The 16,231-nt window shown below is 45.5% G+C and overlaps 1 protein-coding gene across 1 annotated transcript in view; it reads left to right on the top strand.

Annotated features, from left to right (window-relative positions):
* Positions 1-14,755, top strand: part of tprg1 (tumor protein p63 regulated 1) — a 56,935-nt gene extending 42,180 nt beyond the window's left edge. Inside the window, exons 5-6 of the mRNA XM_036979014.2 lie at positions 12,275-12,428; positions 14,069-14,755. Coding sequence (XP_036834909.2) covers positions 12,275-12,428; positions 14,069-14,263 — 349 coding nt within the window. The 3' untranslated portion in view covers positions 14,264-14,755. The remainder of the gene's footprint in view (positions 1-12,274; positions 12,429-14,068) is intronic.
* Positions 14,756-16,231: the final 1,476 nt, after the last annotated feature.

A 16,231-nucleotide genomic window follows, 5' to 3' on the forward strand; every position in this document is an offset into this window, starting at 1 on the left:
GAAGATAAATACCATATGTTTCAAGTACGACTAATAAAACTGTCTGTCTGTCTGTCTGTCTGTCTGTCTGTCTGTCTGTCTGTCTCTGTCTGTCTCTGTCTGTCTCTGTCTGTCTCTGTCTGTCTCTGTCTGTCTGTCTGTCTGTCTGTCTGTCTGTCTGTCTGTCTGTCTGTCTGTCTGTCTGTCTGTCTGTCTGTCTGTCTACTTGCGTTGAAGCGGGCGTGCTATGTACAGCCCCCAGCAGTGTGTTTAGTTGTGGTGTATTGTCAACACAGTGAAGACTTCCAAGGTCTCTGGCAGGTTGGAGAACCCAGCCCTGTTGTGCCTGTCTGGGCTAGTCCCTCCACCCTGGTTCCTTACCTGAGGAATTCTGCCTCTTTCAAACTCTTTTCTATCTCCATTGATAACCAGGGCAATAGGCTCCACGCTCATACAAAAGGGTTGTGTATACACACCTTATCCCCTTCTCCTCCACCCTCGTCTTCTTTTGCTAAAATATAATAAGTTGTCTATGAGCCAGGGCTTTAGGTGTTTGTACCCCCCCTGGGCTTATTGCTTTGGGTCTTTAGGTCTGTGTACCCGCCCGGAGTCTCCTTCCCTCTCAGCAGAACGGTTGGGTCTGTGTCGCACACCCTATTCCCTATATAGTACTGTACACTATTGTTGACATTCGCACACACACTTTTACACTCATCATTTCCTGCTACTCTGTTCTTTATTTTACTCATATTATTATCTATCCTGATGTCTAGTCACTTTACCCTGTCTTCATGTACATATCTACCTCAAATACCTTATTATTATCTATCCTGATGCTGATTGCTCCACATTGATCTGGTACTTCCTGTATATAGCTCCACATTGATCTGGTACTTCCTGTATATAGCTCCACATTGATCTGGTACTTCCTGTATATAGCTCCACATTGATCTGGTACTTCCTGTCTATAACTCCTTTCTTGTGTATTTTATTTTATTCATCAAGTGTTACTATTTTAAAACTCTGAATTTTAGGGAAGGACTCGTAAGCAAGCATTTCAGGGTAACTTCTACACCAGTGGTATTTGGCTCATGGGACAAATACAATTCCATTTGATTTCTATGTCAAAAGTAGTGCACTATATATGGAATAGGGTGCCAGAATCCTACTGACCCTGGTCTAAAGTAGTGCACTATATAGGGAATAGGGTGCCAGAATCCTACTGACCCTGGTCTAAAGTAGTGCACTATATAGGGAATAGGGTGCCAGAATCCTACTGACCCTGGTCTAAAGTAGTGCACTATATAGGGAATAGGGTGCCAGAATCCTACTGACCCTGGTCTAAAGTAGTGCACTATATAGGGAATAGGGTGCCAGAATCCTACTGACCCTGGTCTAAAGTAGTGCACTATATAGGGAATAGGGTGCCAGAATCCTACTGACACTGGTCTAAAGTAGTGCACTATATAGGGAATAGGGTGCCAGAATCCTACTGACCCTGGTCTAAAGTAGTGCACTATATAGGGAATAGGGTGCCAGAATCCTACTGACCCTGGTCTAAAGTAGTGTACTATATAGGGAATAGGGTGCAAGAATCCTACTGACCCTGGTCTAAAGTAGTGCACTATATAGGGAATAGGGTGCCAGAATCCTACTGACCCTGGTCTAAAGTAGTGCACTATATAGGGAATAGGGTGCAGAATCCTACTGACCCTGGTCTAAAGTAGTGCACTATATAGGGAATAGGGTGCCAGAATCCTACTGACCCTGGTCTAAAGTAGTGCACTATATAGGGAATAGGGTGCCAGAATCCTACTGACCCTGGTCTAAAGTAGTACACTATATAGGGAATAGGGTGCCAGAATCCTACTGACCCTGGTCTAAAGTAGTGTACTATATAGGGAATAGGGTGCAGAATCCTACTGACCCTGGTCTAAAGTAGTGCACTATATAGGGAATAGGGTGCCAGAATCCTACTGACCCTGGTCTAAAGTAGTGCACTATATAGGGAATAGGGTGCCAGAATCCTACTGACCCTGGTCTAAAGTTGTGTACTATATAGGGAATAGGGTGCCAGAATCCTACTGACCCTGGTCTAAAGTAGTGTACTATATAGGGAATAGGGTGCCAGAATCCTACTGACCCTGGTCTAAAGTAGTGCACTATATAGGGAATAGGGTGCAAGAATCCTACTGACCCTGGTCTAAAGTAGTGTACTATATAGGGAATAGGGTGCCAGAATCCTACTGACCCTGGTCTAAAGTAGTGTACTATATAGGGAATAGGGTGCCAGAATCCTACTGACCCTGGTCTAAAGTAGTGTACTATATAGGGAATAGGGTGCCAGAATCCTACTGACCCTGGTCTAAAGTAGTGTACTATATAGGGAATAGGGTGCCAGAATCCTACTGACCCTGGTCTAAAGTAGTGCACTATATAGGGAATAGGGTGCCAGAATCCTACTGACCCTGGTCTAAAGTAGTGCACTATATAGGGAATAGGGTGCCAGAATCCTACTGACCCTGGTCTAAAGTAGTGCACTATATAGGGAATAGGGTGCCAGAATCCTACTGACCCTGGTCTAAAGTAGTGCACTATATAGGGAATAGGGTGCCAGAATCCTACTGACCCTGGTCTAAAGTAGTGCACTATATAGGGAATAGGGTGCCAGAATCCTACTGACCCTGGTCTAAAGTAGTGCACGATATAGGGAATAGGGTGCCAGAATCCTACTGACCCTGGTCTAAAGTAGTGCACTATATAGGGAATAGGGTGCCAGAATCCTACTGACCCTGGTCTAAAGTAGTGCACTATATAGGGAATAGGGTGCCAGAATCCTACTGACCCTGGTCTAAAGTAGTGCACTATATAGGGAATAGGGTGCCAGAATCCTACTGACCCTGGTCTAAAGTAGTGTACTATATAGGGAATAGGGTGCCAGAATCCTACTGACCCTGGTCTAAAGTAGTGCACTATATAGGGAATAGGGTGCCAGAATCCTACTGACCCTGGTCTAAAGTAGTGTACTATATAGGGAATAGGGTGCCAGAATCCTACTGACCCTGGTCTAAAGTAGTGTACTATATAGGGAATAGGGTGCCAGAATCCTACTGACCCTGGTCTAAAGTAGTGCACGATATAGGGAATAGGGTGCCAGAATCCTACTGACCCTGGTCTAAAGTAGTGTACTATATAGGGAATAGGGTGCCAGAATCCTACTGACCCTGGTCTAAAGTAGTGTACTATATAGGGAATAGGGTGCCAGAATCCTACTGACCCTGGTCTAAAGTAGTGCACTATATAGGGAATAGGGTGCAAGAATCCTACTGACCCTGGTCTAAAGTAGTGTACTATATAGGGAATAGGGTGCCAGAATCCTACTGACCCTGGTCTAAAGTAGTGTACTATATAGGGAATAGGGTGCCAGAATCCTACTGACCCTGGTCTAAAGTAGTGTACTATATAGGGAATAGGGTGCCAGAATCCTACTGACCCTCTTCTAAAGTAGTGTACTATATAGGGAATAGGGTGCCAGAATCCTACTGACCCTGGTCTAAAGTAGTGCACTATATAGGGAATAGGGTGCCAGAATCCTACTGACCCTGGTCTAAAGTAGTGCACTATATAGGGAATAGGGTGCCAGAATCCTACTGACCCTGGTCTAAAGTAGTGCACTATATAGGGAATAGGGTGCCAGAATCCTACTGACCCTGGTCTAAAGTAGTGCACTATATAGGGAATAGGGTGCCAGAATCCTACTGACCCTGGTCTAAAGTAGTGCACTATATAGGGAATAGGGTGCCAGAATCCTACTGACCCTGGTCTAAAGTAGTGCACTATATAGGGAATAGGGTGCCAGAATCCTACTGACCCTGGTCTAAAGTAGTGTACGATATAGGGAATAGGGTGCCAGAATCCTACTGACCCTGGTCTAAAGTAGTGCACTATATAGGGAATAGGGTGCCAGAATCCTACTGACCCTGGTCTAAAGTAGTGCACAATATAGGGAATAGGGTGCCATTTGGGACGTAGGCTTTGGTAGCAGCTGGGCTGGCAGCACACAGAGTTCAGGGGACATTGTCCTGTGTGTGTGTGCGTGTGTGTGTGTGTGTGTGTGTGTGTGTGTGTGTGTGTATAGAGTGGTTGTGTAAACAGGGATAGTACATGATTGCGTTATAAACGCAGCCCCACCCTGTCCTGCTGGCTAGGTGTGATATAAAGAGGAGGAGGAGACAGCTGTATTCTGTAGCCTCAGGGATCGAAGTGGGCTTGGCAGGCAGGAAGTACTAGGTGTGTTCTGGAGGTACTGTAGAGAGCACTGTGAAGACAGAACATTAGGGAAAAAATAAAAGCAGGAATATTCTTCTAACCACTATCCTGTTCAGTATGCTACTGGGAAGGACTCAACAGGCTACCATTAATGTCCTGAGTGACAGAATGGGAGAGAGAGGAGAGAGAAGAGAGGGAGAAGAGAGAGAGCGAGAGAGAGAAGAGAGTGATAGGAGGGATAGAGGGATATGAGAGAGAAGAGAGAAAGGGAGAGGAGAGAGAGGGAGAGGAGAGAGAGGGAGACGAGAGAGTGTGAGGAGGGATAGAGGGAGAGGAGGGAGAGGAGAGAAAGGGAGAGGAGAGAGTGTGAGGGGGGATAGAGGGATAGGAAGGAGATGAGAGAAAGGGAGAGGAGGGATAGAGGGATAGGAGAGAGAGGGAGAAGAGAGAGTGTGTGGGGTGATAGAGGGATAGGAAGGAGATGAGAGAAAGGGAGAGGAGGGATAGAGGGAGATGAGAGAGAGAGGGAGAAGAGAGAGAGGGTGAAGAGAGAGTGTGTGGGGGGATAGAGGGATAGGAAGGAGATGAGAGAAAGGGAGAGGAGGGATAGAGGGATAGGAGAGAGAGGGAGAAGAGAGAGTGTGTGGGGGGATAGAGGGATAGGAAGGAGATGAGAGAAAGGGAGAGGAGGGATAGAGGGAGATGAGAGAGAGAGGGAGAAGAGAGAGAGGGTGAAGAGAGAGTGTGTGGGGGGATAGAGGGATAGGAAGGAGATGAGAGAAAGGGAGAGGAGGGATAGAGGGATAGGAGAGAGAGGGAGAAGAGAGAGTGTGTGGGGGGATAGAGGGATAGGAAGGAGATGAGAGAAAGGGAGAGGAGGGATAGAGGGAGATGAGAGAGAGGGGGAAGAGAGAGAGGGAGAGGCTGTTGAAGTGTGTTTGGCAGGATGTACTGTTGCTTAAGGTGTGTTCCAGAGGTCTCACCTGGCTGACAACAGAACATTAGAACAAATAAGATCAGGACAAATGGTGATTAAAAGCATGACCAACATTCAGGATGGGGAATGACTCAACTCTTCTAACTATTCTCTGTCAATGTAACACACAGAGGGAGGAAGCAGAGGACCGAGAGGGAGAAGTGGACAGAGAGGGAGAAGTGGACAGAGAGGGACCAGTGGACAGAGAGGGAGAAGTGGACAGAGAGGGAGAAGTGGACAGAGAGGGACCAGTGGACAGAGAGGGAGAAGTGGACAGAAGAGGGACCAGTGGACAGAGAGGGACCAGTGGACAGAGAGGGACCAGTGGACAGAGAGGGAGAAGTGGACAGAGAGGGAGAAGTGGACAGAGAGGGGGACCAGAGGACAGAGAGGGACCAGTGGACAGAGAGGGACCAGTGGACAGAGAGGGAGAAGTGGACAGAGAGGGAAAAGTGGACAGAGAGGGAGAAGTGGACAGAGAGGGAGAAGTGGACAGAGAGGGACCAGTGGACAGAGAGGGGGACCAGAGGACAGAGAGGGGGAGCAGAGGACAGGGAGCAGAGGACAGACAGAGAGGGGGAGCAGAGGACAGACAGAGAGGGGGAGCAGAGGACAGACAGAGAGAGGGAGCAGAGGACAGAGAGGGAGCAGAGGACAGAGAGGGAGCAGAGGACAGACAGAGAGGGGGAGCAGAGGACAGAGAGGGACCAGAGGACAGAGAGGGACCAGAGGGGTTAAATGGTGGAGAAGGAGCAGATTCCTCTGAATTTTAATGGAGTGAGAGAAGCTATACAGGCTCATTTAACTTCCAATCGTGTCTTGATAAATATGATTATGAGAGGCATATAAGGAGAACTGAAAGGCATCGTGTGGTTGCGCTGTAGATAACCCATCAGAAGGAGTCAATGCCAGGTTGTGCTCCCATCGCCATTAGACTCTGGAGCAGTGGAAACGCGTTCTCTGGAGTGATGAATCACGCTTCACCATCTGGCAGTCCGATTTGGCGGATGCCAAGAGAACACTACCTGCCCCAAAGCATAGTGCCGTGCCAACTGTAAAGTTTGGTGGAGGAGGAATAATGTCTGGGGCTGTTTTCATGGTTTGGGCCCCTTAGTTCCAGTGAAGGGAAATCTTAACGCTACAGCAAACAATGACATAGACGATTCTATACTTCCAACTTTGTGGCAACAGTTTGGGGAAGGCCCCTGTCAGCATGACAATGCCCCCGTGCACAAAGCGAGGTCCATACAGAAATGGTTTGTCAAGATCTGTGTGGAAGAACCCAAAAGACATCCAGCCGTCTTGACACAACTGTGTGAAGCACTGGAATCAACATTTCCTTATAGAGTCGATGTCCTGACGAATTGAGGCTGTTCTGAGGGCAAACGGGGGTGCAACTCAATAATAGGAATGTGTTCTTAATGTTTGGTATACTCAGTGTATAGTGTATATTATATAAATAGTGTGTTAGTCAAAGTGGAACAACAGAAGTTAGGTGGCAATATTACCTTGGTGTCCTAGACTTTCACATCCGTACGGGCCAGGCAGGAAGACTGTCCAGGCAGGAAGACTGTCCAGGCAGGGAGATTGTCCAGGCAGGGAGACTGTCCAGGCAGGGAGACTGTCCAGGCAGGGAGACTGTCCAGGCAGGAAGACTGTCCAGGCAGGGAGACTGTCCAGGCAGGAAGACTGTCCAGGCAGGGAGATTGTCCAGGCAGGGAGACTGTCCAGGCAGGGAGACTGTCCAGGCAGGGAGACTGTCCAGGCAGGAAGACTGTCCAGGCAGGGAGACTGTCCAGGCAGGGAGACTGTCCAGGCAGGAAGACTGTCCAGGCAGGAAGACTGTCCAGGCAGGGAGACTGTCCAGGCAGGGAGACTGTCCAGGCAGGAAGACTGTCCAGGCGGGAAGACTGTCCATTCAGATAGTATCCTAGTCTATCAAATCAAATCAATTTTATTTGTCACATACACATGGTTAGCAGATGTTAATGTGAGTGTCGCGAAATGCTTGTGCTTCTAGTTCCGACAATGCAGTAATAACCAACGAGTAATCTAACCTAACAATTCCACAACTACTACCTTATACACACAAGTGTAAAGGGATGAAGAATATGTACATAAAGATATATGAATGAGTGATGGTACAGAGCGGCATAGGCAAGATGCAGTAGATGGTATCGAGTACAGTATATACATATGAGATGAGTAATGTAGGGTATGTAAACAAAGTGGCATAGTTTAAAGTCGCTTGTGATACATGTATTACATAAAGATACCGTCGATGATATAGAGTACAGTATATACATATACATATGAGATGAGTAATGTATGGTATGTAAACATTATATTAAGTAGCATTGTTTAAAGTGGCTAGTGATATATTTTACATCAATTTCCATCAATTCCCATTATTAAAGTGTCTGGAGTTGGGTCAGTGTGTTGGCAGCAGCCACTCAATGTTAGTGGTGGCTGTTTAACAGTCTGATGGCCTTGAGATAGAAGCTGTTTTTCAGTCTCTCGGTCCCAGCTTTGATGCACCTGTACTGACCTCGTCTTCTGGATGATAGCGGGGTGAACAGGCAGTGGCTCGGGTGGTTGTTATCCTTGATGATCTTTATGGCCTTCCCGTGACATTGGGTGGTGTAGGTGTCCTGGAGGGCAGGTAGTTTGCCCCCGGTGATGCGTTGTGCAGACCTCACTACCCTCTGGAGAGCCGTACGGTTGTGGGCGGAGCAGTTGCCGTACCAGGCGGTGATACAGCCCGACAGGATGCTCTCGATTGTGCATCTGTAGAAGTTTGTGAGTGCTTTTGGTGACAAGCTGAATTTCTTCAGCCTCCTGAGGTTGAAGAGGCGCTGCTGCGCCTTCTTCACGGCGCTGTCTGTGTGGGTGGACCAATTAAATTTGTCCGTGATGTGTACGCCGAGGAACTTAACTTACTACCCTCTCCACCACTGTCCCGTCAATGTGGATAGGGGGGTGCTCCCTCTGCTGTTTCCTGAAGTCCACAATCATCTCCTTTGTTTTGTTGACGTTGAGTGTGAGGTTTTTTTCCTGACACCACACTCCGAGGGCCCTCACCTCCACCCTGTAGGTCGTCTCGTCGTTGTTGGTAATCAAACCTACCACTGTAGTGTCGTCTGCAAACTTGATGATTGAGTTGGAGGCGTGCATGGCCACGCAGTCATGGGTGAACAGGGAGTACAGGAGAGGGCTCAGAACGCAGCCTTGTGGGGCCCCAGTGTTGAGGATCAGCGGGGTGGAGATGTTGTTACCTACCCTCACCACCTGGGGGCGGCCCGTCAGGAAGTCCAGTACCCAGTTGCACAGGGCGGGGTCGAGACCCAGGGACTCGAGCTTGATGACGAGTTTGGAGGGTACTATGGTGTTAAATGCTGAGCTGTAGTCGATGAACAGCATTCTCAGATAGGTATTCCTCTTGTCCAGATGGGTTAGGGCAGTGTGATTGCGTCGTCTGTGGACCTATTTGGGCGGTAAGCAAATTGGAGTGGGTCTAGGGTGTCAGGTAGGGTGGAGGTGATATGGTCCTTGACTAGTCTCTCAAAGCACTTCATGATGACGGAAGTGAGTGCTACGGGGCGGTAGTCGTTTAGCTCAGTTACCTTAGCTTTCTTGGGAACAGGAACAATGGTGGCCCTCTTGAAGCATGTGGGAACAGCAGACTGGGATAAGGATTGATGATAATTGATAACATGATAATTCAGTTCAGTAATAGACACATGAAGAGACCCAGCTTCCTGTGTATTTCTGAGAAGAGAAGGAAACGTATTTAGAATGCTGCTGTTGCTCAAAAACATTTAGAATTTAATTATTGAAGGACGAGGTTACATACAGGTTACATACATACAGGTTACATACAGGTTACATACAGGTTACATACAGGTTACATACATACAGGTTACATACATACAGGTTACATACAGGTTACATACAGGTTACATACATACAGGTTACATACATACAGGTTACATACATACAGGTTACATACATACAGGTTACATACATACATGTTACATATATACAGGTTACATACATACAGGTTACAGTCATACAGGTTACATACAGGTTACATACATACAGGTTACATACAGGTTACATACAGGTTACATACAGGTTACATACATACAGAATACATACAGATGACATACAGGTTACATACAGGTTACATACAGGTTACATACAGGTTACATACATACAGGTTACATACAGGTTACATACATACAGGTTACATACATACAGGTTACATACAGGTTACATACAGGTTACATACATACAGGTTACATGCAGGTTACATACATACAGGTTACATACATGTTACATACATACATGTTACATACATACAGGTTACATACATACAGGTTACAATCATACAGGTTACATACAGGATACATACAGGTTACATACATACAGGTTACATACAGGTTACATACAGGTTCCATACAGGTTACATACATGTTACATACATACAGAATACATACAGATGACATACAGGTTCCATACAGGTTACATACATGTTACATACATACAGAATACATACAGATGACATACAGGTTACATACAGGATACATACAGGTTACATACATACAGGTTACATACAGGTTACATACAGGTTCCATACAGGTTACATACATGTTACATACATACAGAATACATACAGATGACATACAGGTTACATACAGGTTACATACATACAGGTTACATACAGGTTACGTACAGGTTACATACAGGTTACATACAGGTTACATACATACAGAATACATACAGATGACATACAGGTTACATACAGGTTACATACATACAGGTTACATACAGGTTACGTACAGGTTACATACAGGTTACATACATGTTACATACATACAGAATACATACAGATGACATACAGGTTACATACAGGTTACATACATACAGGTTACATACATACAGGTTACATACAGGTTACGTACAGGTTACATACAGGTTACATACAGGTTACATACATACAGGTTACATACAGGTTACATACAGGTTACATACAGGTTACATACAGGTTACATAGATACAGGTTCCATACATACAGGTTACATACAGGTTCCATACATACAGGTTACATACAGGTTACATACATACAGGTTCCATACATACAGGTTCCATACATACAGGTTACATACATACAGGTTCCATACAGGTTACATACAGGTTCCATACATACAGGTTCCATACAGGTTACATACAGGTTCCATACATACAGGTTCCATACATACAGGTTCCATACATACAGGTTACATACATACAGGTTCCATACAGGTTACATACAGGTTACATACATACAGGTTCCATACATACAGGTTCCATACAGGTTACATACAGGTTCCATACATACAGGTTCCATACATACAGGTTACATACATACAGGTTCCATACATACAGGTTACATACAGGTTACATACAGGTTCCATACATAAAGGTTACATACATACAGGTTCCATACATACAGGTTACATATATACAGGTTCCATACATACAGGTTACATACAGGTTACATACATACAGGTTACATACAGGTTACATACAGGTTCCATACATACAGGTTCCATACATACAGGTTACATACAGGTTCCATACATACAGGTTCCATACATACAGGTTACATATATACAGGTTCCATACATACAGGTTACATACAGGTTACATACAGGTTCCATACATACAGGTTACATACAGGTTACATACAGGTTCCATACATACAGGTTCCATACATACAGGTTCCATACATACAGGTTACATACAGGTTACATACAGGTTACATACAGGTTCCATACATACAGGTTCCATACATACAGGTTACATACAGGTTACATACAGGTTCCATACATACAGGTTACATACATACAGGTTCCATACATACAGGTTACATACAGGTTACATACAGGTTCCATACATACAGGTTACATACATACAGGTTCCATACATACAGGTTACATACATACAGGTTCCATACATACAGGTTCCATACATACAGGTTACATACAGGTTCCATACATACAGGTTCCATACATACAGGTTCCATACATACAGGTTACATACAGGTTACATACAGGTTACATACAGGTTCCATACATACAGGTTCCATACATACAGGTTACATACAGGTTACATACAGGTTCCATACATACAGGTTACATACATACAGGTTCCATACATACAGGTTACATACAGGTTACATACAGGTTCCATACATACAGGTTACATACATACAGGTTACATACAGGTTCCATACATACAGGTTACATACATACAGGTTACATACAGGTTCCATACATACAGGTTACATACAGGTTACATACAGGTTACATACAGGTTACATACAGGTTCCATACATACAGGTTACATACATACAGGTTACATACATACAGGTTACATACAGGTTACATACAGGTTACATACATACAGGTTACATACGGGTTACATACAGGTTACACACATACAGATGACATACAGGTTACATACAGGTTACATACATACAGGTTACATACATACAGGTTACATACAGGTTACATACAGGTTACATACAGGTTACATACAGGTTACATACATACAGGTTACATACAGGTTACATACAGGTTACATCGGCAGTTTACTGTTAGTTGATTATTTGTGTTGAATGGTTCTGTTGTTCCTTCAAGACTCTCATTCTGTTCCTCTGTGTGTTTTCAGGGGAGGGTGTGACTGTCATTCTGTTCCTCTGTGTGTTTTCAGGAGAGGGTGTGACTGTCATTCTGTTCCTCTGTGTGTTTTCAGGAGAGGGTGTGACTGTCATTCTGTTCCTCTGTGTGTTTTCAGGAGAGGGTGTGACTGTCATTCTGTTCCTCTGTGTGTTTTCAGGGGAGGGTGTGATTTGTCATTCTGTTTCACTGTGTGTTTTCAGGAGAGGGTGTGACTGTCATTCTGTTTCTCTGTGTGTTTTCGGGGGAGGGTGTGACTGTCATTCTGTTTTTCTGTGTTTTCAGGGGAGGGTGTAATTTGTCATTCTGTTTCTCTGTGTGTTTTCAGGAGAGAAGGAGAGGGTGTGCGTGTGTTCTGGGACCGGCTAAGGGAACCCTCATTCTCGTCTCGGTGGAACCCGTTCGCTACAGACTACCCATTCAGCACCTTTACCTATCACCCTGTCAGGAACATAGACCACAGGTTCACTGCTCTCTGTGAGGTGAGCTTTGTGATGTGTACCATCCTGCCACCCTACCATATTACACCCTACCATCTTACATTCTATCACCCTACCATATTACACCCTACCATCTTTTATCCTACCACCCTACCATATTTGACCCTACCATCTTACATCCTACCACCCTACCATATTTGACCCTACCATCTTACATCCTACCACCCTACCATATTTGACCCTACCATTTTACATCCTACCACCCTACCATATTTGACCCTACCATCTTACATCCTACCACCCTACCATATTTGACCCTACCATCTTACATCCTACCACCCTACCATATTTGACCCTACCATCTTACATCCTACCACCCTACCATATTACACCCTACCATCTTACATCCTACCACCCTACCATCTTACATCCTACCACCCTACCATCTTACATCCTACCACCCTACCCTCCTACCTCCGTACCACCATACCATCTTACATCCTACCACCCTACCATCTTACATCCTACCATCGTACCATCTTACATCCTACCACCCTACCATCCTACCATCCTACCTCCCTACCTCCCTACCACCATACCATCTTACATCCTACCACCCTACCATCTTACATCCTACCACCCTACAATATTACATCCTACCACCCTACCCTCCTACCTCCGTACCACCATACCATCTTACATCCTACCACCCTACCCTCCTACCTCCGTACCACCCTACCATCTTACATCCTCCCACCCTACCATCCTACATCCCTACAACCATACCATACTGCTACCCTACCATCTTATATCCTACCGACAAACTGTGCCGATTCAACATGTAGAATAGTCGGGAAATTAATAGAACATTGCAGCCGATGTTCTGTGGTCAGAGGTGATAGAAAGGCCAAACGCTGTTTTGATCTTTTCCTCATTCTGGCATGTTTCCTCTTCCTCTCCTCTCTCCCTCCTCCTCTCTTCCTCTCTCTCTCCTTCTCTCTCCCTCTCTCTCTCCTTCTCTCTTCCTCTCTCTCTTCCTCTCTCCCTCTCTCTCCTCCTCTCTCCCTCTCTCTCTCCCTCTCTCTCTCCCTCTCTCTCCCTCCTCTCTTCCTCTCTCTCTCCCTCTCTCTCTCCTCCTCTCTCTCTCCTCCTCTCTCTCCTCCTCTCTCTCTCCCTCTCTCTCTCCTCCTCTCTTCCTCTCTCTCTCCTCCTCTCTTCCTCTCTCTCTCCTCCTCTCTTCCTCTCTCTCCCTCCTCTCTTCCTCCCTCTCCCCTCTCTCTTCCTCCTCTCTTCCTCCTCTCTCCCTCTCTCTCCTCCTCCTCTCTTCCTCTCTCTCCCTCCTCTCTCCCTCCTCTCTTCCTCCCTCTCCCTTCTCTCTTCCTCTCTCTTCTTCCTCTCTCTCTCCCTCATGTTCTCCTCATCTCTTCCTCTCTCTCTCCCTCTCTCTCTCCCTCCCTCCTCCTCTCTTCCTCTCTCTCTCCCTCCCCTCTTCCTCTCTCTCTCCCTCCTCTCTCCCTCCTCTCTTCCTCCCTCTCCCTTCTCTCTTCCTCTCTCTTCTTCCTCTCTCTCCCCCTCCCTCCCTCCTCCTCTCTTCCTCTCTCTCTCCCTCTCCCTCCTCTCTTCCCTCTCTCTCCCTCCTCTCTTCCTCTCTTCTTTTATCTCTCCCACCCTCCCTTTCTCAGATCCAGAGTTTCCGTGAGCAGCTGATGGAGTCAGCCCAGAAGGCCCACCTAAAGATGCCCGTCCCTGGCAAGGCCAACGGGGTCCTGGTGCTGAACCAGCCCCTGCTCATCGAGGCCTACGTGGGTCTGATGTCCTATATCGGTAACCAGAACAAACTGGGGTACAGTCTGGCACGGGGAAACGTTGGGTTTTAATCTAGGATTTTTTCTTTGTGCTTTTCAATGTACAATAACTACTTCATTACTTAACCCTATTTTACAGTTGTGGCCGAGTTACAGATTTGAAGTAATATTGTAAAAAAAAAAAATGGTATACTTCGGGTTTTAAAAGCTCTAGTGAGACATTTTTAAATCTACATTTGTACTTGATTTGTTTCTGAACACTTTGTTTACATTTATTTAGTCAGATTTACAGATTTGAAGTAGTATTGTCTATTTGTATTTAATAGGTCACAACATGGAAGGAAGTGTTTTTACCCTCATTTCATATGTGGTTTAGAGGTGATTTGTTGGTTGGTTTTCTTGGCTTGTTCAACTAAAGTCTGTCTAAAATTGAAACGTATGTAGTTCTCTTATCATTAGGATTACCTACAGGACTAAGGTATTAGTCTACTGTAATTTCATACTCAAATTACCATGCCAAATTGTTCCTGCCGTCACAGTCAATAAAGTTTTCGCATTACCATCCGTGACTGTACAGCTCTGATTTACAATCCTCTAACTGAGTCACTTATTGTACAAACAGACATTTCACCAGGCTCCCGAGTGGCACCAGCGGTCTCAGGCACTGCATCTCAGTGCTAGAGGCGTAACTACATACCCTGGTTCAATTCCTGGCTGTATCACAACCTGCCGTGATTGGGAGTCCCAGCGTCGTCTGGGTTTGGCCGGTGTAGGCCGTCATTGTAAAGTAACGTCATGAGTGGTGATTATGGTTCATTGTTTAGCTAGCTACATGTGTCAGGTGCGTGAATGAGGACCCAAAAGCGAATTAACAAAACAGAGTTTCTTTAATGACGAAACACATGTAGGCTCAGATGGACAGGCAGATTCCGACAGGACAGGACAAGGTTAGATGAACTGGCAGATTCCGACAGGACAGGACAAGGTTGCAGCAAACACGACGATAGTCTGGTTCAGGCATGAGAAACACAAACGAGAATCCGACAAAGACAGAAGCAGAAACAGAGAGAGATATAGAGACCTAATCAGAGGGAAAAAGGGAACAGGTGGGAAAAGGGGTGAACGAGGTAGTTAGAGGAGACAAGGAACAGCTGGGGGAAAGAGGGGAAGAAAAGGTAACCTAATACGACCAGCAGAGGGAGACAGGGTGAAGAGAAAGAACAGGAACAGGACACAACATGACAATACATGACAACATGTCTTTAACAAAAGACTCCACGATGCAAGTAACCATTTCGGGTGCGTTCGTAAATTCAGTCTGGCCGTCTACTCCGATTTCAGAGCCCTCTCGCCTGAGTGTGCCAGAGCGCAGAATAACTGATGAATTTACAAACGCTCAACACCCGTTGAATATGGCCCGGTGTCAGTAAACGTCAGCAAAAAAATAGTAATTAAATGGTTGCAGCTACAGTCACCATCTGGATAACATGGAAACAGCCTAAGCATCTCTGCTAGGGATAGGTAAAACGGTCAGGGTTTGTGTCACCCCCTGACCTTAGTTATCTATGTTTTATGTATTATTTTGGTCAGGGTGTGACGAGGGTGTCTAGGTGTGTTTTTGTCCTGTCTAGGGTTTTTGTATATCTATGGGTTTTTTGTATGTCTAGGTAATGTAGGTCTATGGTGGCCTGAATTGGTTCCCAATCAGAGACAGCTGTTTATCATTGTCTCTGATTGGGGATCCTATTTAGGTTGCCATTTTCCATTTTGGTTTTGTGGGTTATTGTCTATGTGTAGTTGCATGTCAGCACTAGTTGTTTATAGCGTCACGTTTGTTTTGTTAGTTTGTTTAAGTGTTCATCCTTTTAATAAAAGTAGAATGTATTCCAATCACGCTGCGCCTCGTTACGATGAACGTGACAGTTTGGGGGGGGCTAAAGCTTTAGAGGGAACGATGCTGAACGAGTGTAAAGAAAGAAGAGCTCTCCAGTGGGTACCAAAACATTTAAAGGCCATTTTCTCAAAAGTAAGTTTACAAGT

The sequence above is a fragment of the Oncorhynchus mykiss genome, chromosome 5, assembly GCF_057628025.1.
Source record: "Oncorhynchus mykiss isolate SJ-2025 chromosome 5, ASM5762802v1, whole genome shotgun sequence".
Classification (NCBI taxonomy): domain Eukaryota; kingdom Metazoa; phylum Chordata; class Actinopteri; order Salmoniformes; family Salmonidae; genus Oncorhynchus; species Oncorhynchus mykiss.